Consider the following 26,467-nt stretch of genomic DNA (forward strand, 5'->3'; position numbering starts at 1 on the left):
TTGAAGGACAAATCGTAAATCAACGGCCCTGAACAATAAGCCTCGTGCCGTAGTCATTTTGTTGTGTGACTGACCCAACTTATTAAAGAATAAAAAATAAAAATCCTTGAGCATGTCGTTTTTAATGTCAGAACGCATCAAAACACAGGTTTGAGGGTTTTTTTTTGTCTAACTTGTCAATCTTCTCCTTATGTTGAGAGATAAGCTTGAGGCTTGTGTAGTCGTTTTTCTGGGTTAGGAATCAAAAGTAGAAAACCCATAAGGTGAAACAGTGTGAATACATAACAAAGCTACACATAACCACCAAAGTGGTGGAGCTCGGTAATAGTCTTTAGGGTGGTGCAGTATTCTTTCAAAAATGAAGGTTGGCCGAAAAAAAATCAAAAGCAAGAAAAAAAAGGTAAAAAGTCAGCTACAAAAAATAAAAATAAAAAAAAACAAGAAAAGAAAAAGGGGCATTTTAAGAAATGAATAACATGAAGGCTAAATTCATAGGAATTGAATGTGACAATCTTTCGTAGACGTGCAATTCTTGGGTCAATATTTGCTCCTCTATTTTGAACGAAAAAAGCGTCTAGTTATTATGACAATTTGATATAATAAACGCCACCAGAAATATTTTAAGGCAGTTTGAAATTTATCTTATTTTATATACTTTAACACATGCATATATATACATCTCTTTGTATGTTTTTTTTTTATGACAAATTCTTAGTTTACGTAATGTTTGTTAAATTAAAAATGCTGCTAAAGCATATTTAGCACAACTTAGTTAATTTCTTAACGCATCCTGCATACTTTAATTTTGAGGAAAAAACCATTTTTTGAAAAAAAAAGAAAAGAAAAGAAGGTTTCTGACAGCAGCCTTGTCAAGAAATTTTGCCCAATAATCTTTTGTCTTTTGGAGGACGTACCTGCCCAATTTAGTAGGACGTCCTGTCAAAAAAATGGTTAGGTCCTATTCGCCCAACTGCCAACCCCCAATCATCGACTTAGTCATGAATCCTGCAAAAGGGGATGTCCCTTTTCCCTTTTGCCCGAAAGGCAAACAGTCAAAGAAGAAAAGGTCAAGCAGAGAAAATATATGCTTTTAATTGGCAAGCATTACTCATTTCACTTGGTTATGATAGGCACCATTTCAACTTCTCCCTGTCTGCTGGCGCTGGGAATACTTATACAGCATATGACAATTTCAACGGCATTAGCATGTTCCTCACAGCATTTTTTTTTGTTATTTTTCAATTAAAACAGAAATCATAAATCAAAATTCTACACAACAATAAAAAAATATAAAGATTTAAGCTAAATGCGCTATGCATGATGTGTGAAACCGCAAAGTTCATCTAGAAATCAAAATGCTACTCTACAATGCATGCAAGAAAGATTCCTACACTAAAAAAGAAGGTATTTCTACCTTGGGATTTAGAGAGAAGCATGACATTTCACTTCCTTTGATGAACACTCTGCTTCTAACAATCTGCCCTCTTGATGATGGACTCCTTTTGTGGAATGCACCAGGAAGACTGAATGGATCTAAGTTAGGAGGGGACATTAGGAGCTTGATCACCAATAGTGGATGTCTGGAGTTTTAGAAGAAATCTCAAAGAGAGTGAATGGTTTGCCTATTTTGAGAAAGAGGAGTTGATAAAAAATTCTCCACCCAACATGAATGGACATGTTTGAGAAGTTTCATCCATTAGATGGATGGACTACTGCTTTGGTAATAAAAATGACAACATCCTTCAAGAACAAAGAGGAGTTAGGAGATCGCCTAAGAAGCCATAACAAGCGATGTCAAGTTTTTACTTTGAAATAACTCATAAATCTTAAATTTAAATCATAAGCTTTAGTGCTCCTATTGCAGAAATAATGTCTTTCATTTACCGTAAGTACTTAAAAAGTATATACAAACATCAGGATTCATTGCATATCATATAGAATGGATGTCTTTTAAGTTTCCAAAATATAAACATAAAAAAACATCATCGACGTCTTAGAAAATCAAATCAGCTAGCTCGACGCATTTCTCGTAGCTAGGTAATGATTGAAAATCGATAACACATAAAATAGCTACAAAACCATAAGAAAATAATGGAAAAAAAAAATTTAAAGAACCAACCTCATTTTTTGGATCGCTTGTAGATGAATTCTTGTAATCCAAGATTAATGGCGCTTCAGCTACACCCAAAAGGGTCGATTACATTATTGCAGCAAACCCACTCTGAATCATTTGAGAAGCCATTTGTTCGCTTGTCGAGTTCAGTATCAGTACTCCTGCAAGTGATTATTCGCTTCCCCACTTTCATTTCACAAGTCCATTTCATTTTTAAGTTTCGCGTTTTTAAAAAGGTTAGAACATCTCATCGACAAAGGGAAAAACGAGTCGACGCCCAGGAGGATCTTCGATTTATTAGGGTTTATGGTTTTCAAAAGTGGGGAAACTGAAAACCCAAACCATTTCCGGCGAGGTTCCCGACACCGGCAAAGCACCCCGGCGTCTCTTTGTTGGCGGCTTCCGTGGAGCGGCACCCACGGCAAACCTCCGACTGCTGGGTACATTTTCCGCACTCAGCAAACCTCTGATTGTCCGGCCTTGTTCTGCGCCTGCTCTTTTTGGGGGTAAGCAATACTGAAAAAAATACAGGACGTGTAGTTTTCTAGTTTCTGCCTTTTTTTTCAGTCGATTTGCATACGTCAATTTTTCTGTCGATTTGCATATGAGTGTCAGAAGTTGGTACTTAGAAACTCTATGGCTTAGAAACTTTGTGTGTTGGAATTTCTATGCCTTCAATTTTTTTTGTGCGATAGCCAACAAGTGCAGGCCACGTTCATTCCCTTTCTCTGACTGCTTTTCTTTAATGTGGACAAGTTTTCTTACATGCTGTTTATAATTATACAAGAAAACACAGAGTATAAATTAAAGTATTCCTGTGTAGCTTTTCCCGGACCATAAGAGCTATTTAAAATTAAATCTAAGTGGTCACAATGATGTATATGTTACTTTCTTTAGAGAATTCTATCATATTGTAATATTTTCAATTAGAAAAGCTAAGGCCCTTATGCTACAGACCATCTGTCACATTCAGCATTACCACCTGCACAGGAGAAGACGATCTTTCGTTAGGGCTCAGTTACACTGTCATCTTCTCCGTTGGGAAACGGCATTTTATGCTTTCAATACGGGGATTGGTAAAGGACCATGTCTCTGACAAAGAGATATGTCTTGAAACTGTTATTCTCCCTCAAATATACTACTGCAAATGTGGTGGATAGGAACAATGGGAGAATTGTTTCATCAGCTTCTTCAGTGGAAGCAGCCCTAAAACATGGCTTTGGATGTAATCGCACGTGCAATGCTAAGACTGCAGCAGTGGTGGGAGAAGTGTTAGCCATGCGCGTCAAAGTAGAAGGGGTGCCACAAATACATTGTAATGTTAAAAAAGAACTGGATAAAGGTTTAAAAAATCACACCAAAATTTGGGCTCTTACCACTGCTCTTAGAAATAGTGGGATAAAGATTGTTGATGATTAAGTTTTATGACATCTTTCATTGATTGTTTAGCTAATACTTTCTTGCTGGATGCTGATTATGAAGATAAGTACTGCGTCTTAATCTTCTTTTTGGTTCGCTGCTGGTTGTAAAGGAAGATAATGTGACCATTTAAGCCCTAAACTTGGTTATACTTGGTGAGATCAAGTGAATACATAAGGTTGATGTGAGATGTTACTTCAAAGATCATAGACTCAAGACATCATGAAAATCACGCTATTCTAGTCATTACTGTTCCATGGCGATTACTGAGGGTTCAAATCCCTCTCCACCTGCAAGGTCGTAAGTTCTCTCTTGCGTTATCTATAGAAAAGAACCAATCGGATCGACAGAGTGGATGGATGGAATGGGTAGACAGTGGAGGCTCCAGTTGGTCGAGCTCAAAAGGGAAACCTTGACTTGAGTGGAGATAGATGAGACCTTTCTCCCTCTCTGATAGCTTTGAACTATTTGTCTTTCTGCTTTTTTTTCCCTCTCTTCTTGCATCTGTTATTCGCCGTCCTCTCCTTTCTTCTAATCGAACCGCCATATGGAAAGTTGTAGGTAGTAGGCAACTATGGATCTTGATTTACACGCGTTAGTATATTTGCTAATCTATTACAAAAAAACGAGTCAAAGGGGGTCAGGTGAGAGTGCAAGCCTTGTCTCGTGATGTAACAACCGTGTTGATTCGAGTTGTGAGTTGCTTGAGTCAGCTAGGATTGTTCATTTACAGTGCCACGAGTCAAAGTTTGTGAGATTTAGAGTGACTCATAAGTCACTATCTTTAAAACTTAAGGATGAAATTTAGAGCCTAAAAATGAAATAGTTAGCTCCTGGCCGGTAATAAATAAGACATTTTACTCGCATAAATTATTCGAGAAGATTTATAAAAAAAAATTAAGAGTTAAAAGCTAAAGTAAGGCAGTAGATCAACATGACATTCAAATGGGCAACTCGATCGATGAAATTGGTCATGAGGAGAACAAGAATCGGGTTTAACTGAAATAGGGCAGACTCCTAGTAAAACCCACATTCAGTCCTGCCACCTGCTGACCGCTGCCCCATGGGTTCGGCATTCGATCCGTCTCGTTGCCGCTTCTCACAAAGAGGATATCTGAAAGCCCTCGTCCGTCTTGGTCTTGTTTCGTGCTTTATGTGCTGCAAGGTCGATTCGGTTCCGAGGTCATCTGTCTTTTTCTAGTCCTTTTCTTGGCGCTTATAAAGTGGTATTGATTCTTTTTTTTTTTTTTTTTTTTCATTATCAAGTATATTGAATCAGGGAACTACACCAGGTAGAGAATGGTTAGCAATTCCGTTTGGTGTTTTGAGGATTCAGGACTAGTTTTGCTATAAATTGTAGTTCATCAGTGTTGTCCTTGATGGCAAAATTCTGATGGTCATATGTATTGGCTTCTTTGAGTGGTTTTGTCACTTTCAACTGCATCCTTTCTATGTGTTCCATTTTCCGACTTTTCTATGCCTCTTGACAGATATGAATGGATCTTTTTCCTATCCCATGTTACCTCAACTCTCTTCTACATGAATCAGGTAGGTTTCCCTTTTGTTCATCAGCCATTCTTAATCAGCAACCGACATGCCAGGAGATGAATGCTCTGAGCGTCTACTTTTTGGGGGTGCCATATCAAGTGCTTTTCCCATGAGGTTCCAGGTTAGCGCTGTTTCTACTACTTCAGTAGCCCTAAACTTTCTGTTGACCGATGTTAGTCTAACTTATATGCTTCATGAAAACCTGCTTGTTAAATTGCAGGATCTCAGCAGCATTCGTGAAGTTCCCGATCACCAGGTCTGAAATCTCCTTCACTGTATATAAGTCCCTGGAGTGATTATTAGGTGTTCTCATATGGATTGATCTTCAAAGGTCGCATGTTTTTACAAATGAATTTCTTCCGTCAAAATGCATCTACATGTTTGCTAATTATTAGATGCTTCCTGTGTTTGCAAATGGTTGCTTCCTTAATGTGTCTAAGCACCTCTCCGATGGTCACGGTTTAATCCATGCAATGCTTTTCTCTGTATCTTATTATGAATTACTTATATACACTCGTTCTGATCACTAGTTCACATTTTACCATTCAAGGAAGTCTTTGCTGACTCGAGCCGGGATGAAAGCCTTTTCTTTGAGCTGTTGGATCTAAAGAATGATGTCAGTGATAGTGAAAGTGCTATATGGTTTCTCCAAGATCTTGCAAATGAGCAAGATGCAAAAGGAAGTTTGGTAAGATGCAAGCTAGCGTTCTTCTCACTTCAAAAGAAACCTGTGCACTATCTTATCAAATTTTATGTGAAATGCTTATGGCTCTTATTAAGCTCAATTTTGAAGTCGCCATGTTATCTTTCTGGAACTTATCTAGCTTTGCATGAACTTTGATACAGCGAATTGTACTAGCATATCTTTCTTGTAGCCTGCTTGCATCTTTACAGCTATCTGTCATGCGGCTCATGCCCATCTTACTAGCCCTTCTATTTTTTTTTGGAAAATTGTTATGCTTTTTTTGGTTTCCTGCTGGTGAAATTAGTGTGCTTGATTTAGCAGGAGCTTATCTCCACAGGCATAGGAAGAGGGAGTCATTTATGAATAAAAGGTTATTGTCATTTTTTGCTATTATGTCAATTGTATTGTTTGGTTTTGCATGTGAGGTCAACTTAAATCCTTTTTGGTGGATGTACTCAAAGGCATGCCTAGCCTCTTGCCTAGGTGTCCTAGCACCCTAGCAGTTTGATCTCTTCCGAGCCTACAATCCCTACGTGGTCTGCTGTAGTGATTGGTCATTGGACTGTTGCTTGGTTAAGAAGATTTTGACATGACCCTTGAAATTGATGATGAGATCCGATTTATCAGATTTGATATGACTAAGATCTAAATGCAGTCCAACTATTCACATCATTGGTAAGTCAGATTCTTGTCTTCTCTGGGTAGAAGTTTTTTTTATTTTTTTTTTTGTACATATGACCCTTGAAATTGATTGGATAAGATCTGATTATCAGGTTTGACATGGCTAATATCTGAATGTAGTCCCACCATTTACTTTGTCAATAAGTTAGAACCATTGTTTGTAGTTGTCAAAATCCCTACTAGTCAGTCAACTAGTCTGACTTGTTAATTGAGTTGGGTATCAACTGATCTGTCTTTCAAACCAGCAACTTATTGGTCAGACTAGTGAATTGGAGAACCTAATTGTTGATTAGCCGATGAAGTTCTGACCTATAAATGTGTATGTGCAATTGTGCATTCTTGGTATAGATATACATGTTTCTGTACTTATAGTCAATCAACTTGGACCAAGTCACACTGACTAGCCCTGATTAGTCTTTTTAGGAATGACCTGTGTCTGACTTACCATATGATTCCACTGGATACAATGTGATTTATCAAACCCAACCATTTACATCACCGATAAAATCTGAATGAAGTCCAACCATTTGTATTGATGATAAGTCAGGACCTTTGTCTAGTTGGAAGGGTTTTGCATATGACTCCTGAAATTGATTGACATTTGATTTGTCAGACTTGATATGACTAAGATCCAAATGTGGTCCAACCATTTAATTTGTTGACCTGTTGTTTTATTAGAATAGTGTTACATATGGCTCCTGAAGTTGAGTAAGATATGATTTATCAGATTTGATATGACTAAGATCTGAATGTTGTCCAACCAATTTCTCCATAGCTCCAAAGATTTGGAGGAAATTTACCTTTGGGATATAGACCAATACCTTAAAGTTGTCTCTATTGAAGAAGAGGATTAGGTCACTTGTAAGTATTCATCTTTGGATGCCAAACCCTAGTGGTACGAATACAATAAGTTGGAGGAAGTTAGCAACGCTGGTAGATTGTATATTGCCTAATTCTTCTTGGGAAGAAATGAAAAAGGAACTGAAGGGTCTCTTTGCTTCCATTGCTGCTTGATTGGCAAGAGAAAGGTTATGACAATTAAAGCAAATGGGTTTTGCTCAAGAATATATCAAGTCGTTTATCACTTCAATGCTTCAAAATGAAACCGGCATAGAGAAAGATAAGTTGGTTTGTTTGTTGACTGGGCTCCAGTCATGGTCCCAAATTGACCCTTGGCGACGGGAAGTGAAGGACTTATTTCCGGTCTTTAGCTATGGCTGAAGGCTGTTAGACTTATATGCTTATGTTAGACTTGAAACTTCCAAAGCCTGGTTAAGAAAGACACAAAGAGAAAGGAATAACTTCATCTTGACTGGTCGAAGATGCAGTTGCAACCTTTTTATCATTGTATTTGGACCTCTTCTTGAGTTTTGGGCATTGAGGTCTAATGTGACCAGGTTCATGACAAAAATCACAAACCAAATTTGGTTCACCTTCATCTTGATTTTTTTTATTAAAATGCAGTGGTTTACTCCTATTCATAATATAAAAACTAAATTTGAAGTAATTTTGTGCTCTACTCCTCTATGCCTCCATGAAAGAATTTTGGCATTTTTCATTTCCCAGTCATTCATTTTTTTAAAAGTATTCTTCCATGGTTTTTATCTCCATCATCAAAAGCTTTTTCAGCACCATTCTCAATGTTAACTAATTTGAGAGTAGGTTGAATAGCCATACCATTAATTTATGTGCGCTTCAAAATGGCCTGCGACATTGCATAATTGCTTGCATCCAATTTGAATGTAGGAAGAAAGCTTCAGTTGCCTGAATAATTTTTAGATGGTTTTGCCATAATGTTCAATGCTTCTTTTTCAAAAGAGAACAGCATTTCAAGGTTGAAGGAGACGAGTGCAGCAAGAGTAAGTCAACACTCTTTTAACATGGAAGAGAAATCAGTCCACCAAAAGGACAGCCAAGGTCTGATACCATATAAGATGTAGCCAAAGATGTGCTGAAATACAAGGCACAAACACATGGTGTGTACTTAGGCACATGAAAGAAGAAGCGTTTAAAATCTGCTTGAGTCGACTGACTTGGATTAGGTCAGTCCGTATTAGGCAACGGGTTTAGAATTGGATTGGATTCCCATGAGGACTGATCCAGTGGTGCTTACAAATAAGGTTTGGAAGGATCTGAATGGGAAAAATCATGAATATTGAGTGTTTTACCTTCTGGGAAGGGAAGACCCTAATTGGGGATTAGGGACTCGTGTGCGTGAGTTAGGGTTTGGGCAGGTGGTTCCTTTCTTTGTAATCCGTTACGTTAGCAGGAGGCTGACAATGGTATCATAGCCGGTTGTCTTCCTCACCAAACCAAACCACCTTTTCACGCTGTCTGCTTGTGAGGATGAGAGTCTCACATGTGAGGATGCCGCAGCTCTTGAATACTTCTGCAAGCAATTGGATGAAAAGCACCAAATGATGGACAATTTCATGGAGGCGATAGAAAGGAATGTTGGGAAGATCGAGCAGTCCCGAGAATTCATGGATAAGAGATTGGGAACGATAATGGCCCAACAAAAGGTTTTCATAGGCCTGTTGGAACAGTTGCTCAACATGGCAGATGGTAGGAAGAACACAATCGAGAATATCATTGTTCACGGATAGTCACACAAACCAAGCAACAACTAGAGCACCGGCCCCTCAAGACGAACAGAAGGCTAATAAGCTCATGAAGCAAGAGCTTATGAGCAGCACAGAGAAGGGCCTACAGGTAAAGGGCCAAAACATCACTGATGTTGACAACAAGGGCATGGGCTAGTTCTTACGGCGTGACAATGGGATCTTCGATGACCGACCCTACTGACTCATTATGGAGGGAGCAATAGTCAATATTGGTGAGCACGCTTAGGCGATGGGGGTGTGTTAGCTCAGTCCACCATGGAATACACTCTTGTTGTATCGCCATCATTAAACAAGCAAGTTGCAAAGTCCACTGGTCTTTCACAAGAGGGGTTATCGATAGAGTGCTAGGCTGCTCTAGTTGCATCCTTTCGGAAGGATGGAAGACATGTAATGCATCCATGGAAACCACCATGGGTGAAAGGTAGGAATAGCCAAACGAAATTTGAGGACTCAAGGCCAGTGATGCAAGGTAGATTTGAAAAAGACAAAAAACGAGATGAATGACTTTGGTATGAGGAAGAAAAACATGTTATGCTTATATAATCCTGACATCTCTCATGCGCAGTGGCCATCTCTGATCGTCCAACGGCTTGTCGACAACCCCACTCGAGCTGCAGTTCCTCGACGAAGATCCATTTCCGTCGCCCACACCTTCCAGGGCAAGACAAGCCACCTGAAGGATGCCGAGAATGTCTTTCCTATTCCAGATAGCAACTTCTAGGGCTTCTTGGAGGAGGTCGGCTATGCGGAACGCCATAGAAGTGCGAGGGCTAACACTTTACCTCACTGTTATCGTACTGTTCCAGGCCTTGTTGGCAAATCCATCTTGATAAGATGCAATTCAATAGCATTGGTTGTACGATTCATGAAATTCTACGTGAATGTGAAAATGTTATGAAAAGATTTGAAAAGAAAAAGCATCTTGTCCATCATTGTCATATGAAGATTGCTTTGGATAATTGTGAGCACTGTAGGCCTGCGTGGTTGTGGTAACAGTTTGAGGCCACCATGCATACAATTCTCAAATGCAGATAAAAATGGGGCACTATACGGTGGCTGCAGCAAAAAGACTTTAAAGATGTTGTCCAATGCTATTTGCCCAGCCTTGTTGCAGACTGTGCTTCAAGGTGATCCACGAATAGACATAGTTAGCATTTTATGGGTGAATCTCAATGCAATGTCTTGGGTTGAAAATCCCACCAAATCAGAAAGAGGTGAGTTGGCTCTTGAAGTGGTGATTCAGAGAAGTGCTTTGAAAAATACAGGTGATGCTTGGAGTATTGCCATGGACTGTTGCTGGGTCATGATGATTGATGAGGCACGTTGTATTCCATATGGTATTCAGCAAATTCAGGAAAGACTGGGGATTTCGTGTGCCTTGGATCAGTCAATCCAGAGGTTATCATCATCTATGAAAAATGTTGCAAAAAGGGTGATGAAAGAGCACCTTATTTTGGTGGGTAGCAGCATGTCTGGTACCGGTTGGCAAATCTCCACCAGAAATCTGCAGATATCAGCGGGGCTCAACCAGCGAAGAAGAGATGGACACCCAATTGAGATGTCGTGACACAGTTCTGGAAGAGTTAAAGCAGCATCTAGCAGCTGCACTCAACCGAATGGTGCTGCAATATAATAAAAAACACAGAGACCAGTAGTATGCTATGGGAGGTTGGGTTCATTTGAGTCATGGTATAGGGTTCAAACCACCTAAGACGAATAATAAGCTGGCACCTCGCTATGTAGGTCCCTACAAGATCAGCCAACCCATAGGAACATTGGCCATGGTCGGGATTGAGAGAGAGATTACCTTCTCCTCTCTTTGCCCTTCCACCTCGTCTGCTTGTACCTCCTCTTTCTCCCTCTGCTCCTCTGCCTCCTCTTCTTCTTCCTATGCTCTTCCACCTCCTCTTCTTCTTTCTCTGCTTTTGCCTCCTCATTCTCTCTCAGCTCTCTCGTTTACTCTTCTTCTTCCTTTGCTTCCGCTTCTTCTTTCTCCCTTGGGCTTCCTTCTTCTTTTTGTTTTTTATTTTTCACTTGACACCGAAGGAGCCCGAAACCCTCGGGCTGTACACTACATGCATAAGAACTTGGGTTTTGGGTTTGGACCCTAATATGGATCCACCCACAAACTCATCTAAAACAAAATCATGTGGTGTTACAATTAAGGCTTTGATGGGTTTAACTTTCTTGCAAAATCCAACTTCATCCTTCCGATGATTTATGGTTTAGCAATGATTCCAGCGGCTTCATGGCGTTTCTCTAGATCCACCCACATCGAAGGTACTTCCTTTTTTTAAAACAACAAAATTTGCAACACCTTTTCCATATTGTCCGGCCAAATTCCTGCCATCTTTCTCACCTATGTCACATGGGTGCTCCTAAGTTTACCACACCTATGTCAATGCCAGTGCTGCTGTTGGTGCTTTTTCGACACAGCACATTCGATGCAGCCAGCCAAACTGGTCCAAAACTAACCATTTTAAAGGCACACTTGACTAAACTAGCTTTAATGCAGAAAGTTGATAATGACTAAAATGTAAATATAGATAAGGCTAGTAAATAGTTAATTAACTATATAACAAATGATATATATATATATGTGTGTGTGTGTGTGTGTGTGTGTGTGTTTATATATATATACACACATATATTTCCTCGCTACACCCTCACCTATTTTTTTTTTTCTAAATTGCCACATCCGCATCTGCACCCTGCACCTTGCACCCATGTGACATAGTTTCTCTCTTTGTCTAGCATCTCTCTCTCTCTCTCTCTCGTTCTGTGTGTGTGTGTGTGTGTGTGTTGATGTCTGCTAAGTCCTGCTTTACTCTTTCTCAATATATTATTGTTGACTGTATTTCTCCAACACATATTAAAAGTCTGTTTAACACATGCTCAGCCAAGTCATCGAGTTGACTCATCAAGTTACAAGTTGATAAGGGAAGAGATGAGTCCCGAGTCACCAACTTCTAAAAAATTAGGAATAACTTAACTGAATAAGAGAAACTGATACAAAAGAGAAAGGCAGCCAATGGGTTATCTGTTTTAGCCTTTTAGGTGAGCAAGAAGACCACATCCCACTGCCCAAAAAAGAGTTGAAGCTTCGTTCCTCTCTCCATTTACTCTGCTCTCAAGGTCCAGTGCCATGCTGGTGCCTTGGAGGGTAGATAAAACACCTTCACCTTGGTGTCTCGTGCTCCACTCATATGGCATAAGAGCACTTCCACAAGATTTCAACTGGCAAGGCATTCATCTTTAAACCCCCAGCCTGACCAGCTACATTATGCCCTTTGGGGGCAATCAATCGGCTAGCCCTGGGAGCTAGCTCATTGCTGCACAATGAACAACAAAAAATAAAGATAAAAATCAGAAAATTATAAAAAAAGGTGTAACAACCTAGCCTCCTCCCGTCGAGCTCCTAATTTGGCAGATCTCAGCTGCCTCCTAGTAGCTTTGGTTCCATTATGGAAAAAGTTAGAATCCATGGTAATTAATTACTTAACCAACCCCCTTGTAAGCCCTGGAAGATTTCCATCTTCTATATGGGAACAAACTTTCCATTATGGGGTTTTACAAAGAGAATAAAAATTGTAAAAATTAATCCTATATAAATCACATATATATATGTATATATATATACTTATATTTCATAATATATTGTGTGTGTGTGTGTATAAACATTTTATGACAAATATGGGGTGCATGTTTGATTTAGGTAGATATTTTGCATAGGAGCTAACACATAAGCTGAAACAAAAGCATGTGTTTTGGTGAAAAATGGCAATCTGCAGAATTATGTTAATTTGTCAAGGGCCTGCTTGGCTATTTTTGTGTCTTTCACAAGTCATAGTCACTGCTGTCTCCTTTGTAATTTCTTTAAGGTGATTGAGCAGTCTGGCAGTCTTCAACCAGCAGATTTAATGTTTAAGGACTTGCCTGCAGTGATTACAACAGTAGTCGGCCGCATGGTAATTTCTGTTATACTTGAGCATCCACTCTCTAATTGGTTCACGTGATGAAAATCTTTTCTGCATAGGTTTACTGACTAGATTATTTAATTCATTTATCTTGTTTGTCTTCTTGCCATTGACTGAAGGAAGTAAACAAGTGTGCCTCTCCCTGTTTCCCTTTCCTTTTTTTTTTTCAAACCTAAGGTTTTCCCTAACTCCTGAAAAGGGGCCTTCTTCGTGAAGGGAGAACAATATAACTCATAAAATACGCTTTAATACTCTTTTTTTGTTCTAATATTTATTGAAATAATACATTCTGAAACTCATTCTTTGCTTGATTTTCAGTATCAGTAACTTCCAGTTTTCTGACCGCAAGGTTGTGTAACCTAGTAGGTGGAAATGTATGGCGCTAGGATTGGATTTTCCTAAGTTTACATGTCAACTTGGTGCCTATGTCTATATACATTCACAATTGGTTGATGAACACATTACCGTTTACAAGCTTCTCATGTTGAATTGCACTTATGCCAAGTTCATGAGGCCCAGGACCTATAGCCAACAATGATGTGGGATATTATGTAAAAGTAAGCATTGCTTTGATACCATTTGTGATGGCTTGTTCGAAAACTGACCTAAGTCCTGTTTGATGGATGTCAATTCACTTTTAGTATGTATTAGTTCAACATCCAAAAGAATTATGAACCAGGATACATAGTAATTGGTTCCAAGGATTCATAAACATCATTTACTATATAAAACTAATGGCCATCAGATTATTTCCAAGCCATCTTGTGCATGGGACGTAGCATATATGTGCATCATTTGACTTATTACATTTTGGAAAAAAGAACATGATTATAGTTTGTTCTGAGAAATACAATGCTAGTAATACATGCCAACTCGCTATGTTTTTTATTATTTTTTCTTCAACATATGTATGTCCATCCTAGTTTAGTCTCTCCATTGTCATAATTTAGATTTCTGGCTCCACCTTGTTGGTTTTTTTTAAACTTAGTTTAAATGTCTAGCTCTGCTGTCAAACCTAATTTAGATTTTTAGCTCCATTATGAAAGAGGATGGAAAAGCTTGGCAAGTTTTGGAGTCAACACTAAATAAATCAAGCCTCAAGGGCTTTGTCCTAGCTGGTTGGACCAGAGGGTAGTAGAAGGCAAGTCCCTGGTTCGATTCGAGTGGGTTGACTGCAAGCTGATGCAGCCCTAGGCCCTACTCGTTCCTCACCGAAACAGTAAATGAATCAATGGCTTGTATTGGCAGCTTCAAATGATGGTCTTCATTTTAGTTGGACTTTATTTCTCCAACTTGAAGTTACAACAAAGGGCATGCACATTACCTTTTTGATGACTCATTCATGTGATACTTCTCCATAATGATATGCATGAAGTGGTTATTCATGTGTGCTGGTGTAGGCAGTTTCTAAAGGAAGACAAGGGAGGGAAGCGCAGAATGTAGTCCGGGTATGGTTGTCTCTTTGGATCTTTTGTGTATTTTTTGTGTGGCTTTTTTGCTCTTCTTACTTGATGAAAATAGTTGAGTATTGGTCTGTTATCACCTAATGCAGGTATATCTAGCAAATTTGCGCCTTAAGGCTGTTGGTACAGATGTGCTGATAATTGCATATGAACCGATACTAATAAAGTAAGTTTCTGCTACTTTTTTTGCATTTATTCCCAAACAAATGGTTAACAATCTATAGAAACGTCTTGCCTAGTGGGGGTCCTTTGTGTTGATAATATTTTTGCAAGGGAACTGAGAATGCCAGTTGCATGGACTTCAGTTTTTGTAGCTATGTGATTGTATTTATTAGAAATTACTTTGGTCTTTATTTTTTGTAGCTCTGTGATCGCCTTTATTAGAAATTCCTTCGTCTCCTTGACAAGCTAGTAGAGCGTACCAAGTCAGATGGGAAATTGCTGCTCTTCTGTCATTTTGTGACACAATGTTATGTATTTGAGTGCCTTCTTGTAGGTAAACAAGGTACTAGCAATTGACTATAACTTTGAAAGTAGTCAATCTGCTGTTCTACAGTAATTGAAGGACCTTGTACTCATGCACACGTGTTTATGGTTGCCATGTTCTTGGACCTATGTCATCCAAAGAGTTATGCACTGTCTGAGCAGTAGACCTTGCCTAGGAACAGTAAACCGATCTAAACAGAAAACAAATAAATATTAAAAACTAATATCTTTATGCTCATTACATAATTAACTCGTAGATAAACACATGAACAATTAACAACATTAAAACAATAGATAATTGTGTTAACTCTATATTCTCTTAAGGAATACCATAACTGAATAATATTAGCAAATGAATAACATTCTTACTTGACAGCAGCTACACAGGGAATGCAATTTCGGGAAAAAGAAACAAGGGGGGAGCAACAAAATCATTAGGAAGTGAAAAAGCAGCAGTGTCCTGACACAGAAGAAGAAAAGTGGTTAGCAAGAAATTGAGTAACGGAGGAAGGGTGTATGGTTTAGGCACATTAGGCTTGAACCTACTGCAAATGGGCTGTGTGCCAAACCCAACTTCAGCACGGGCAGGTTGTCCTTTGGGTGTAGCTGTTAGTAATTAATGGTTTTTGTGTGATGGCTCTTTGTTACAGTAGCATTAGAAGCGTAATGTGATCTTATTCTGTTCATTTCTCGTTGTACAAATGTCATCTTAGTTCAATGAACGTGACACAGTGGCTACTTGAATCATTTGCAGTGCCTTGAGTGAAACTTCATTGACTGTAGGAGCTGGTTTGGCGGTTCCTGCTGCACAATCTGAACTTCTTCCAGTTTCAGAGGTGTTCAAATTTGCAATCGTAAGCTTCAAAGTTAATGATTGGAACCTCTTTGGAGTTGTGGATCATACTCCATGAGCAGGTTGAAGCCTTACCAGTGAAGGTATATTCTCTCTACCTAACGCTTAAAATATGCCATACTTAACAGATACAGCCGGGACAGTACGCCTGTCAGAGCATATTCACAAAGAACTTTATGTAAGTGCTCATTGTAGTCATTCCTATCAACATCTTTTCAGTGATGTGGTCCAACAAATTTGCTGTATCTTGATTAGGTTGTCTTTTGGCATAAGACTGCTGTGGTACCTTTTCTGCCGATGAGGAAAGTCCTTTCTCTGACTTCATAATATTGAATATGCTTCCTCTTCTCCACACAATTTTTTTTTGCTTTCCAAAATTTGTTATAAAACTCCTTTCCTTAATCTACTTAGAGTATATTTTGTAACTCCCCCAAACGTTTAGTCGTGTCTGAAATTGTAAAGAAACTTAGATGAATTATAACTTTTTTGGGATTATAATTAAAGTTACTAGAGGGCAGGTTGAGATCCATTAAACTAGATTATTATGGTGGTATTAGAGCCGGTTCAACACTTTGATCTGAGGTTCCACATGCACAAACGTGTATGCCTTAAGAAGGGTGAATTGTAAAATAGCAAAATTTTAATCCTGGTTGCGAAAAATGTTGGGGAACTTACAAAAGGAAATTGTTGAGAAATTAGTTGTTTAGTTTCTTGCTTTTTGGAATTGGAATGGAAGTTATTAGGGGATGGGTTGGGATCTGCCAAATTGGTTAGTTACATGTTTCCTCCAATATCAAGCCATTGCCCCAAATTGTTTCATATGGAAGTGGACGTTTTCAGTTTTATGGTTCTTGAAAATTTGAGTGGTGCTATGGCAGGCTCTTAAATAGAACCCTTAAATAGAACCACAGTATTTTTGGGTGAACAAGAATTTAATAACCCACAACCCAAATGGGCTCTTAAATGGAACACAGTATTTTTGGGTGAACAAGAATTTAATAGCCAACAACCTAAAGAGGCCTAAAATGCCCCTTATTCCTTTTGTCTATGAGGTCTTATGCTATCACGCTATAGTAGTGCACCATTCAACTTAAGTATCATGTCCCATCACCTAATAGGAATCAAACTAGAGAAACGTTTTATACATGCCCTTAGCCAAACCAGCTACTATACCCATTGAAGTGTAACAACAGTATTTGAACCTGGGTATCTTTCCTTTTAGTTTTTTCTTTTTTCTTTTTTACTTTAAACACCAGTTATCCAGCCACTGGTGCTAGTAGAGAACTTGTATATATTTAAAATAATACCTAGGAAAGATTTAATAAGGTCTAAATAACCAGGGAAGAGAGCAAAGAATATTTAAGATGATATATGTCAACACTAGAAAATGATTCTTGCTGAGGTGTGTTAACCATTAATGTGTATGAATGATAGCGTGGGGAAAAAGTATGTCACCCACGGTTTTGTGGCTGTAGTGTAGTTGAACTACTTAGAGTAGTTTGAGTAATCTCATCATTTAATAAAGAAACTAAAATTAATTCAAACTAATTTCTATAGCCTGTTGTTCAAATGAACATGGTATAAGTAGTTTTTTTGTGTTTCAGAGAAAATGAATGACTACATATGGTAGCATTATAAGTGATTAAAAGATCTACAAGTACGAGAATGCAAGAGGAAGCATACAAGGGAGATTCAATCACAACCCCAGGGCATTTAACTTGAGACTTGGTTGTGTCCCTGCCGGCCATGATCCCATTTGGTAGGTTCAGCAAATAAGACCCACCATCTAGACACCCTTTCCTTATTCAATCATAAGATATTATGGGCCGTTTGGCAATAGTAATACATTGTTATTTTCATAGCCTTTAAAAATGATATTAAATTGGAGCAATAATATGTAGTGTTTCATTAGTTTTTTTTTTGTGCTAAATTTATGGTACTATAACACTATGTTATTGTTTCCAAATGGCCCTTTAGGGGCTCTTTGGCAACCATAACAAATTATTATTGTTTGATAAATCTGTTAAAAAATTGAGATAGATTCATGGCGTGTGTTTCATGAATTGTCTCCATTCATAAAACAATAACATTTTGTTGTTATTGCCAAATGGTTTTAAAGGGACAAGTTTGCCCTTCATATTCAAAATGAATGAAGGACGATAATAATCACAGCCACTCGAGCCATGGTTGAGGGACAATTCTGCCTAATAGTTGAAAGATAATTCTATCAGTGACAATTCAGACCCCAACCCAGATCCAAAGCCCTATGGCCTAAACCATTAATAACATGCTTCAATCCTTAAAACCGTAAATTCGAAGAGTTTGATGTCAAATCACAACCATCTGGGGAAGTGGCGGAGGGGCTACTGATTACTTCCGTGGCCTAAATTGCCAGAGTTCCCTTAAATCATGTATGCTATTAAGCCTGAAGGACGAACCATAAATCAAAGGCCAATAAGCCTCGTGCCGTAGTCATTTTGTTGTGTGATTGACCCAACATATTAAAGAATAAAAAATGAAAATCATTGAGCATGTCGCTTTTATTGTGAGAACTCTAGCCTCGGATTTTATGTCACCAAAATGATCACATCTCAAATGTTAAACCAAATCAAAGGGCATTTCGTTTTGAAATCTTCCGTGACAGCAGGTGCACTTGTTCGTACCAAGTGTGGACCCTGACATGGACATGTCCTTTTGATTGGGGTTTCAAGGTGGGATATGTAATTCTAATCTATACCAGTGATATTCGTCACTGGTGCAGATACACTGGCGATCGTTTCTGCCTATACCTGACAAAATGTCACCGCGATAGTTCAATACCGGTGGCCTTGCCCTGTCCAAAAGACCCAAATCAAATCTTCTCAAGTAGAATTTGAATATACGACCAGTCAACTAACAGCCAACTGCTCTACCACGAGCTACTTAGTATTGGATTGGGTTTTTGAAAATAATCTTTCATGGTTTTGATGTTCGTGAATGATGGGTTTTCGGTCGTTTTCTATGTGGGGTTATAGTGTGATTTGACTATCAAGAATGTTTCGGCAGGGATTTTATTTTTTGTCTATCTCTGTTGAATGGTGAACGTCTTCTTCTTTAATCTTTTTCCCTTTATCAGTCTTCTGTTTTGTTCTTGCCAATATTTTTTTTTTTATATATATCAACTCTTAACTTTTCTTAGGCAAAAGAAAAGAACAAAAACAAAGGCAAACAAATTTAGTTAGCCTCATGATAAAGGTACAGGTAGAGAGGTATTTATTTCTACCATTAACGAATTTACCTCCTATTATGAGAATTAGGGACCCATTCAGAGCATTAGCTCTTACTTTGAACCATTCAAACGTACTTAAAGCATTTCTATGAGCAAGCCGATAGTTTGGGCGTCTTTGCACTATCGCCTATAAATTTTTTCCCCGCGCTCTCGTCTTCTTCAAAGTCTTGCAATAAAGCAACTTCCCTCCTTGCATGAGCCCTTTGAGGGAGAGAGATAACAACAATGAATGTTCTATCTTCCATACTCTGCTTCTTCCTGCTACCCATATCGGTCTACCGTCAGTCTCAGCCTTCCCAAAACGTAACACTCGGCACTTCTCTTTATTCCATCAACAGCCCTTTTGCATAGACTTGTAGCTCGGGTGACTTCTCCTTTGGTTTCTCCACCATTGCCTGCAGCCTTTATGTGGGCATCTGGTTCGAGAAGATCCCAAGAAAGCTTCTGGTCTGAACAGCAAACAGAGATTATCTAGCCCCCAACGGGTCAAGAATAGAGTTCACAAGCAATGGCAGTCTCAGACTAAAAGATCCCAACAACGTGGAGATTTTGGAAATTGCAAGAAGTGCCGATGGAGGAGTCTTGTCGGTAGCGATGCTTGACACCAGCAACTTCGTGCTTCAGAACTCCGATGGTTTTGGCTGACTTTTGACAAGCCCACAGACACCATCTTGCATGGACAGGTTCTGAAAGCAGAACAGCAGCTGCTCTCTGCGTTCTCGCCTACCAATCTGTCTGCAGGAAGGTTTTTCCTCAAGATGCAATCCGACGGAAACCTAGTGATATCAATCGGCTGAGGATGCCAATGGAGGATAAGACTGTTGTATATTATAGATAGACAACTTTGGCTATGGTCAATCCCTGAGGCCCACATATACAATATTCATTTAGACATGAACAATATAGACTGAACCAAAGAGACATCAATACACCAAGTATTCTGTCTAAACAGTAAATGGCCATCACAATATATTGTGCACAGTCAAACATATAACTATGTGCGCTAAACAACAATGTAGCTTTTTAATGGAATTTTTAGGCCACCACAAGATCGTTATGGAACTTACAGACATCACATATAACAACTGAGTCATCAGGAATAATAGAACATGGGATAACTCTGTCATGACTCCCAATTAGGTTGAGCTCAGCTATAGCTGCTGTAGCAGCAGATCCCGTACTCTACATGGGAATTGGCTTCTTTCTAGTAGCCCAAGTGATGAAACACTTCTTAATTTGGTATGACTTCTGTGCTTCCCACATAACCCCTTTTATGTCCAGGCCATGCTTGGGCTCTCAACATCGGATCAATAATCATAAACAATAAAACATAGCAATGCATCATTGGTAACACATACTCAACTTATATTCATATCACACTACTATTCTCGTGCCTGGAATCATAACCACATAGCAACAGGCTAAGCATGTTTATCTACGTGTATGCAACCTATTAGGTCTTTTGTAGAGGTCCAATTCACTTATGTATTATCAGTCATAACAGCTACAACTCTAATCTACACTTATCATATATCCAGAGTACATCCACATATCATATCATAACATGTATTTCTAAATAGTATGCAACAAGAGTCATAACAAGTCATGCAATCGATATGATCCCAATTCTTGCCTTCTTTAGGGAGGATTAAATGACTTGTCTTGGTGGTACACTTCAATGGTTAAATGATTGGTGCATCTGGGTTCTCCTAAGGGTTGCACGTTTGACTATTCCTACAACTTCATAGGTAAGGGTAAAAAAATTAATATTCTTGCATGCCCCTGCACATACAACAAGCTCCAAACGGGACAAGATCGTCAACACATACCTGAATTAAATGATTATTTTGATTGATTTAACCAGCCAAAAACCGTTAGACGGCTATTCCTGAGGCGTCGGCTTCTTCTCCTCCCTTGGCCAAAGCCTCTCTTTCTCCCTTTGCTCTACCCCTCTTAATTATGGATCACTTCAAATTAAACACAAATTAATTAGGGTTCTTCTATGCTTAATTGCATTTAAGTATACTTAATATTGTTTAGGATGACTAATCCTCTGACTAACCAATTTACTAATCGACCTATTAACTTCTTAAATTCTCTGACAGCTATAGATAAGCAGGTCACTAATTCTTAAAAACAGTATTTAAGTCTTTCGAAATTTTCAAAAGAACTCAACCTCCAAAGGCCGGTTCTTTGCCACACGCAGCCCCATCTCAGGCTAGTTAGTATTGTGGGAAGCTGGTCACAAGCTCTATCTACTCGTACCAATCTCATTTCAAGACCTCAATCCATAAGGAAGTGGGCCACTACAATTAGCAGCACTATGACAAGCAGCTCAAGAATATAAAGATATTGGAAAAGTACCTGCAGTTTGGGGTCATGCATTCCATGTCAAAAGTACCTGCAGTTTGGGGTGTTACATTCCATATCTTGAACTTATGCAGCAAACACACAGAGCTTCTACTTCCCTAATTCTACATATAATATTAAAGGATTCAAATTTTCATACTCATCCTATTATGCAAAGATAATATTACAATTTCTGTTATAACAACACATGAATCAATGCATAAAAAAGGCAAAAGCAGGGAGATTAAGCCTAGGCAACGGGCCCAGGTACTCGACGGGCACCCGGCCTGATCGAGCTGGGCCCAGGTCCGAAAAAGCCAGCCCAGGTCGGTCCAATTCAGTCTGATTACTTTTTTTAATTTTTATTATTTTTTATTTAATAATAATATATATTTTATTATTAAAAATGTGTTTTATATTCGAAAATTTTATTTTATATTAAAAAAATATTTTTTATTTTTAATCGAGCCGAGCTAAGCTTGGGCTCAGCGTAGGGTCGAGTTTCGGGCATCGCCGATGCCCAGGTCCAAGGAGAGGAGATCCCTTAACAATCGGGAGGAGATAGGGAAGGACAACACATGTTGTTCCATGTGTCGGAAACAGTATGGCGTTAATGGGCATTTTTGTTGTAGTGATATGGTCATCCCTGTTTTTGAAGAATGTTTTAGTGAAGTAATTGCAGTTATGGTATATTTGAATATATCAAAACATGTAGGTGAGGCATCACATTGGCAAGAACTCTGATGTTAATAGTTGACACAAAAAATAACAAGGATATGATCTGTTACTTGCAAAATGGTTTTGGGGCTAATTTAATTTACAATGTTCGGTGTGAGCAATGAAACCAGACTTAGTCGTAGAGTTAAGACAGGATCAAATAATCGTCGGTGAGGCATCATATTGACAAAGACTCTAGGGTCAACAGTTAACCAAAAAAATGATCTGTTACTTGCAAAATGGTTTTGAGGCTATCTTAATTTGTAATGTTCACCGTCAGCAACGAAACTAGTTGCTTGACTTAGTAGAGGCGCAGATCACCTAATATTCTTGGCATCGATTAAGTTTCCTCGAAGCTACACAAAGGGGCGTGAAGAACTCGTACAATTCACTTTCGAAAATAAAAAAAACTAAGAGAAATCTTGAACGTGGCCTAAGAGAGGGAGAGAGAGCATGCAAGGTCTGGTTTGATGCTTCAAATATTTGCTTTCATGTTCCAAGCTGCAACCCCATTGTACAGCACAAATAATTGATAACCAATAATTTAAGACGGACTGGCAGCAACACCATTGGCCCATTATTTCTTGTTCACGTCTTCAACCCACCGAAACCAATGAATTGTTACTCTGATATATGATGAGCTAATGACTTGAGGAGTCTTGTCGATAATGGTGCTCGCTTTCATCTTTTCCTTCCCAAGCTTTCCACTCCAGTTTGCAATTTTTTCCTTGTTTAAGGCTTTCATGCTGTCAATTTTGACCAAAGTACAGGTACTTAGGAAAGACATGGCTTGGGGGGAAAAAGTATAAAAATCTTGCTCTTTTCATTGGAAGTATATGTGAAAAAAATCTAGGTGTCAAATTAGGAAACATATCTTTTCGGTGTATGGTGTTTAATTAGATTTTTTAAGGACTTAATAATCAACAATTCAAATGTTTCATTAACTACAACATTCTAATTACATGTTAAATAAACATTTTTACATCAATTCTCAACTTTCCTTATGCAAAAAATATAAAAGAACAAATTGATGTAGTTTGCCTCATGAGGAAGGTACGGGTGCGGGTATTTTATTTCAACCAACAACCAATTGACCTCCTGAATTGGGGAACCATTCAGTGCATTAGGACTTGGTTTGAAGCTGAAGAATGGACGTGTAAGGATTCAATTCAAACGTCAAACATCGCGATAGCTTGGTCTTCTTTGCACCATCACCTGTAAAATTTTTCCACGTGCTCGTCTTCTTCAAACTCTTGCAATAAAGCAACTTGCGAGAGAAACAGAGAGAGAGAGGGAAAGAGGAACAATGACGGTTCTAACTTGCATACTCTGCTTCTTCTTCCTGCTACCCATATCGGTCTACTGTCAGTCCCAACCTTCCAGGAACATAGCACTTGGCTCTGCTCTTTCTTCTCTCAACAGCCCTTCTGCCTGGATTTCTAGCTCGGGCGACTTCTCTTTTGGTTTCTCCACCGTTGCTGGCAACCTCTATGTGGCCATCTGGTTCGAGAAGATCCCGAGAAAGCCTCTGGTCTGGACAGCAAACAGAGATAGTCCAGCCCCCAATGGCTCAAGTATAGAGTTCACAAGCAATGGCAGGCTGATACTAAAGGATCCCAACAGCGTGGAGATTCTGGAAATCGCAAGGAGTGCCGATGGAGGAGTCCAGTCGGCGGCCATGCTTGACACAGGGAACTTCGTGCTTCAGAATTCCGATGGTTCTGAGTTCAAATGGCAGAGTTTCGATAAGCCCACAGACACCATCTTGCCTGGACAGGTTCTGAAAGCAGAGCAGCAGTTGCTTTCTGCGTTCTCGCCTACCAATCTGTCTACGGGAAGGTTTTTCCTCAAGATGCAGTCCGATGGAAACCTGGTGATCAATCGGCGTAGGAAGCCAATAGAGGATGATACCGTTGCCTATTCATCACGCACAGCTGCGGGGACTGGTGGTGGGAAATTGGTATTCAATGACACAGGCAGAATCTACATAATGCAGCCCAATAACAGTATGTACAATCTCACACCTGATTCTGCAATTCCGTCGCCGGCGGATGCCTTCTACCATAGAGCGACTCTAGACTATGATGGAGTTTTCCGGCAATATATTTTTCCAAAGAGCAGCAGCAGCACTTGGTCGCAGTCCTGGAGCAGGGTATGGAGCACAACCGACGATCCATGCAACGTTCCCAGCCTTTGTGGAGTCAACGGGTACTGTGCTTCCAGAGGTGATCAAAAATTCGATTGTCTGTGCCCCACCAACTACTCTTACATCGATTCCAACTACCAATTCATGGGTTGCAAGCAGGATTTCCCGGCGCCGGATTGCCGGAGGTCGTCGGACGATTATCGATTGGCGACATTGGAAGGGGTAAACTGGCCTACTGGAGATTATGAAATGATTGAATCTGTAGATGAAGGACAATGCAGACAAGCATGCCTTTCGGATTGTCTATGTGCTGTTGCCATCTACGGGGCGCAGCTTTGCTGGAAGAAGAAAATGCCCTTGCTCAGAGGAAAGTTGTCCCCAAGTGACGGCTCCAAAGCCCTGATCAAAGTGCCCAAAGATAACGTTTCATTCCTTTTCCCTCCTATAGTAGATGGCATAGACAGGAGGGACGAAGGCAGAGAAAAGCCATTACCTTTATCTATCGTTGGATGGGTATTTGTGGCCGCTTCAGTAATTCTCAATCTTCTGCTTGCTGCTGGTTTTGCCATTTTTTGGCTGCATCAGCGAAGACCACAAAAGTTGGAATCGAATTCTGGGGCGCCGGAAATGAACTTAAGGAGCTTTAGTTATAAGGAATTGCAGGACGCTACTGGTTTTTTCAAGGAGAAGCTTGGGAGCGGATCCTTCGGGAGTGTTTACAAGGGGACTCTAAACTCTGCGGTAGGGAAATTAATTGCTGTAAAGCGGCTGGATAAGCTGATGGAAGATGGGGACAAAGAATTCAGAACAGAAGTGAGTGTGATAGGAAGAACCCATCACAAGCACCTTGTCCAGCTACTTGGCTTCTGTGATGAAGGCCTAAACAGATTAGTGGTCTATGAATACATGGAGCAAGGATCTCTATCGAGCACCCTGTATGAAAGCACCAAATTGAATTGGAAGCAGAGAATCCTGATTGCATCCGGCATTGCCAGAGGCCTTTTGTATCTCCACGAGGAATGCGCCACCCAAATCATACACTGCGACATTAAGCCTGGAAACGTCCTTCTTGATGGCAACTTCATGCCGAAGATCTCGGATTTCGGATTAGCTAAGTTATTGAGACATGATCAAACAAAGACTCTTACTGACAACATAAGAGGAACGAGAGGCTATGTGGCCCCTGAATGGTTCAGGAAGATGGCCATCACAGTAAAAGCCGATGTTTACAGCTATGGAGTGATGCTGCTGGAGATCATATGCTGCAGGAAAAGTGTAGAACTGAACAAAAGGGAGGAAGAATCGGCCATCCTGGTAGATTGGGCCTACGACTGCTTCGTCGAACGACAATTGTACAAGTTGGTGGAGCATGATCAAGATGCAAGCAATGATATGGAAAATGTGCAGAAGATGGTGATGGTGGCGCTCTGGTGCATTCAAGAAGAGCCATCTCTTAGACCCACAATGAAGAAGGTGACGCAGATGCTGGAAGGTGTGGTTAAGGTCCCAGTTCCACCCAACCCATCTCCTTTCATAAGTTCAATGGGCTGAAGATGCATATGTTTGTGTTTTTTCCATTTTCTCACATGAGAAGAAGAAGATTGCAACTCTTATATATATACGTATATATATATATATATATATATATATATATATATAATGCACACACTACATATCTGATAATGTCACTGTTTTTGGGGGGATGGTGGTGGAATTGTGGTTTCACCCATGGGTGCAAATATATATCATGACTTTACAGAATTGGCATGGCTCATTTTTTCTTATTCGTTTTTCTCATTGCGCTATCCAGCAAGCCTTGTCCTAGAATGAGCTTGGACTTTGAGAAGCCCACTTAAGTTATGTTCATCGACGTGGTGTGAATGGAAATCATCTCTGGACCAGCAGATACCTACGTTCGCGAAATTTTTGCCCTTCTTCGAAGACCCATTCAACTCTTCCTTGTTAAATATACAAAAATTTAAGAGAATTTTATTGGACTGTATGGGCAATTTGTGTGTCGCTGCCCCCTGCTTGTGGAACATCAAGCATCCGGGTGGCCGGTGAAACCTGTTTATTGTAGGTGGGAGGGTTCTGTCAATTTCTGTTAAGAAATTTGATTCCAAATCACCTCTCTTCTC

At 39.5% G+C, this 26,467-nt stretch overlaps 2 protein-coding genes across 8 annotated transcripts; both read left to right on the top strand.

Moving 5' to 3' along the window:
• Nucleotides 1-2,220: 2,220 nt before the first annotated feature.
• LOC116256022 (uncharacterized) lies at nucleotides 2,221-16,183 on the top strand. 7 transcript variants are annotated; one of them, XM_031632147.2, is made up of 8 exons: nucleotides 2,221-2,619; nucleotides 5,081-5,201; nucleotides 5,301-5,336; nucleotides 5,631-5,768; nucleotides 12,964-13,038; nucleotides 14,448-14,495; nucleotides 14,600-14,676; nucleotides 15,751-16,183. In XM_031632147.2, exons 2-8 carry the CDS (start codon nucleotides 5,127-5,129, stop codon nucleotides 15,905-15,907), a joined length of 606 nt encoding a protein of 201 aa, XP_031488007.1. In that variant the 5' UTR covers nucleotides 2,221-2,619; nucleotides 5,081-5,126; the 3' UTR covers nucleotides 15,908-16,183. The 7 variants fall into 7 exon arrangements, with proteins under 7 accessions (XP_031488007.1, XP_031488004.1, XP_049934317.1 ...); XM_031632144.2 differs by having other exon boundaries at nucleotides 2,223-2,619; nucleotides 5,023-5,201; nucleotides 12,952-13,038; XM_050078360.1 differs by having other exon boundaries at nucleotides 2,223-2,619; nucleotides 5,085-5,201; nucleotides 12,952-13,038.
• A 7,119-nt stretch (nucleotides 16,184-23,302) lies between these two features.
• Nucleotides 23,303-26,080, top strand: LOC116255681 (G-type lectin S-receptor-like serine/threonine-protein kinase LECRK4). The gene has a single exon (XM_031631586.2). The coding sequence runs from the start codon at nucleotides 23,490-23,492 to the stop codon at nucleotides 25,878-25,880; it is 2,391 nt and encodes a 796-aa protein (XP_031487446.1). The 5' UTR covers nucleotides 23,303-23,489; the 3' UTR covers nucleotides 25,881-26,080.
• The last annotated feature ends 387 nt before the right edge of the window (nucleotides 26,081-26,467 follow it).

This window comes from Nymphaea colorata, chromosome 6 (assembly GCF_008831285.2).
Source record: "Nymphaea colorata isolate Beijing-Zhang1983 chromosome 6, ASM883128v2, whole genome shotgun sequence".
Taxonomy (NCBI): domain Eukaryota; kingdom Viridiplantae; phylum Streptophyta; class Magnoliopsida; order Nymphaeales; family Nymphaeaceae; genus Nymphaea; species Nymphaea colorata.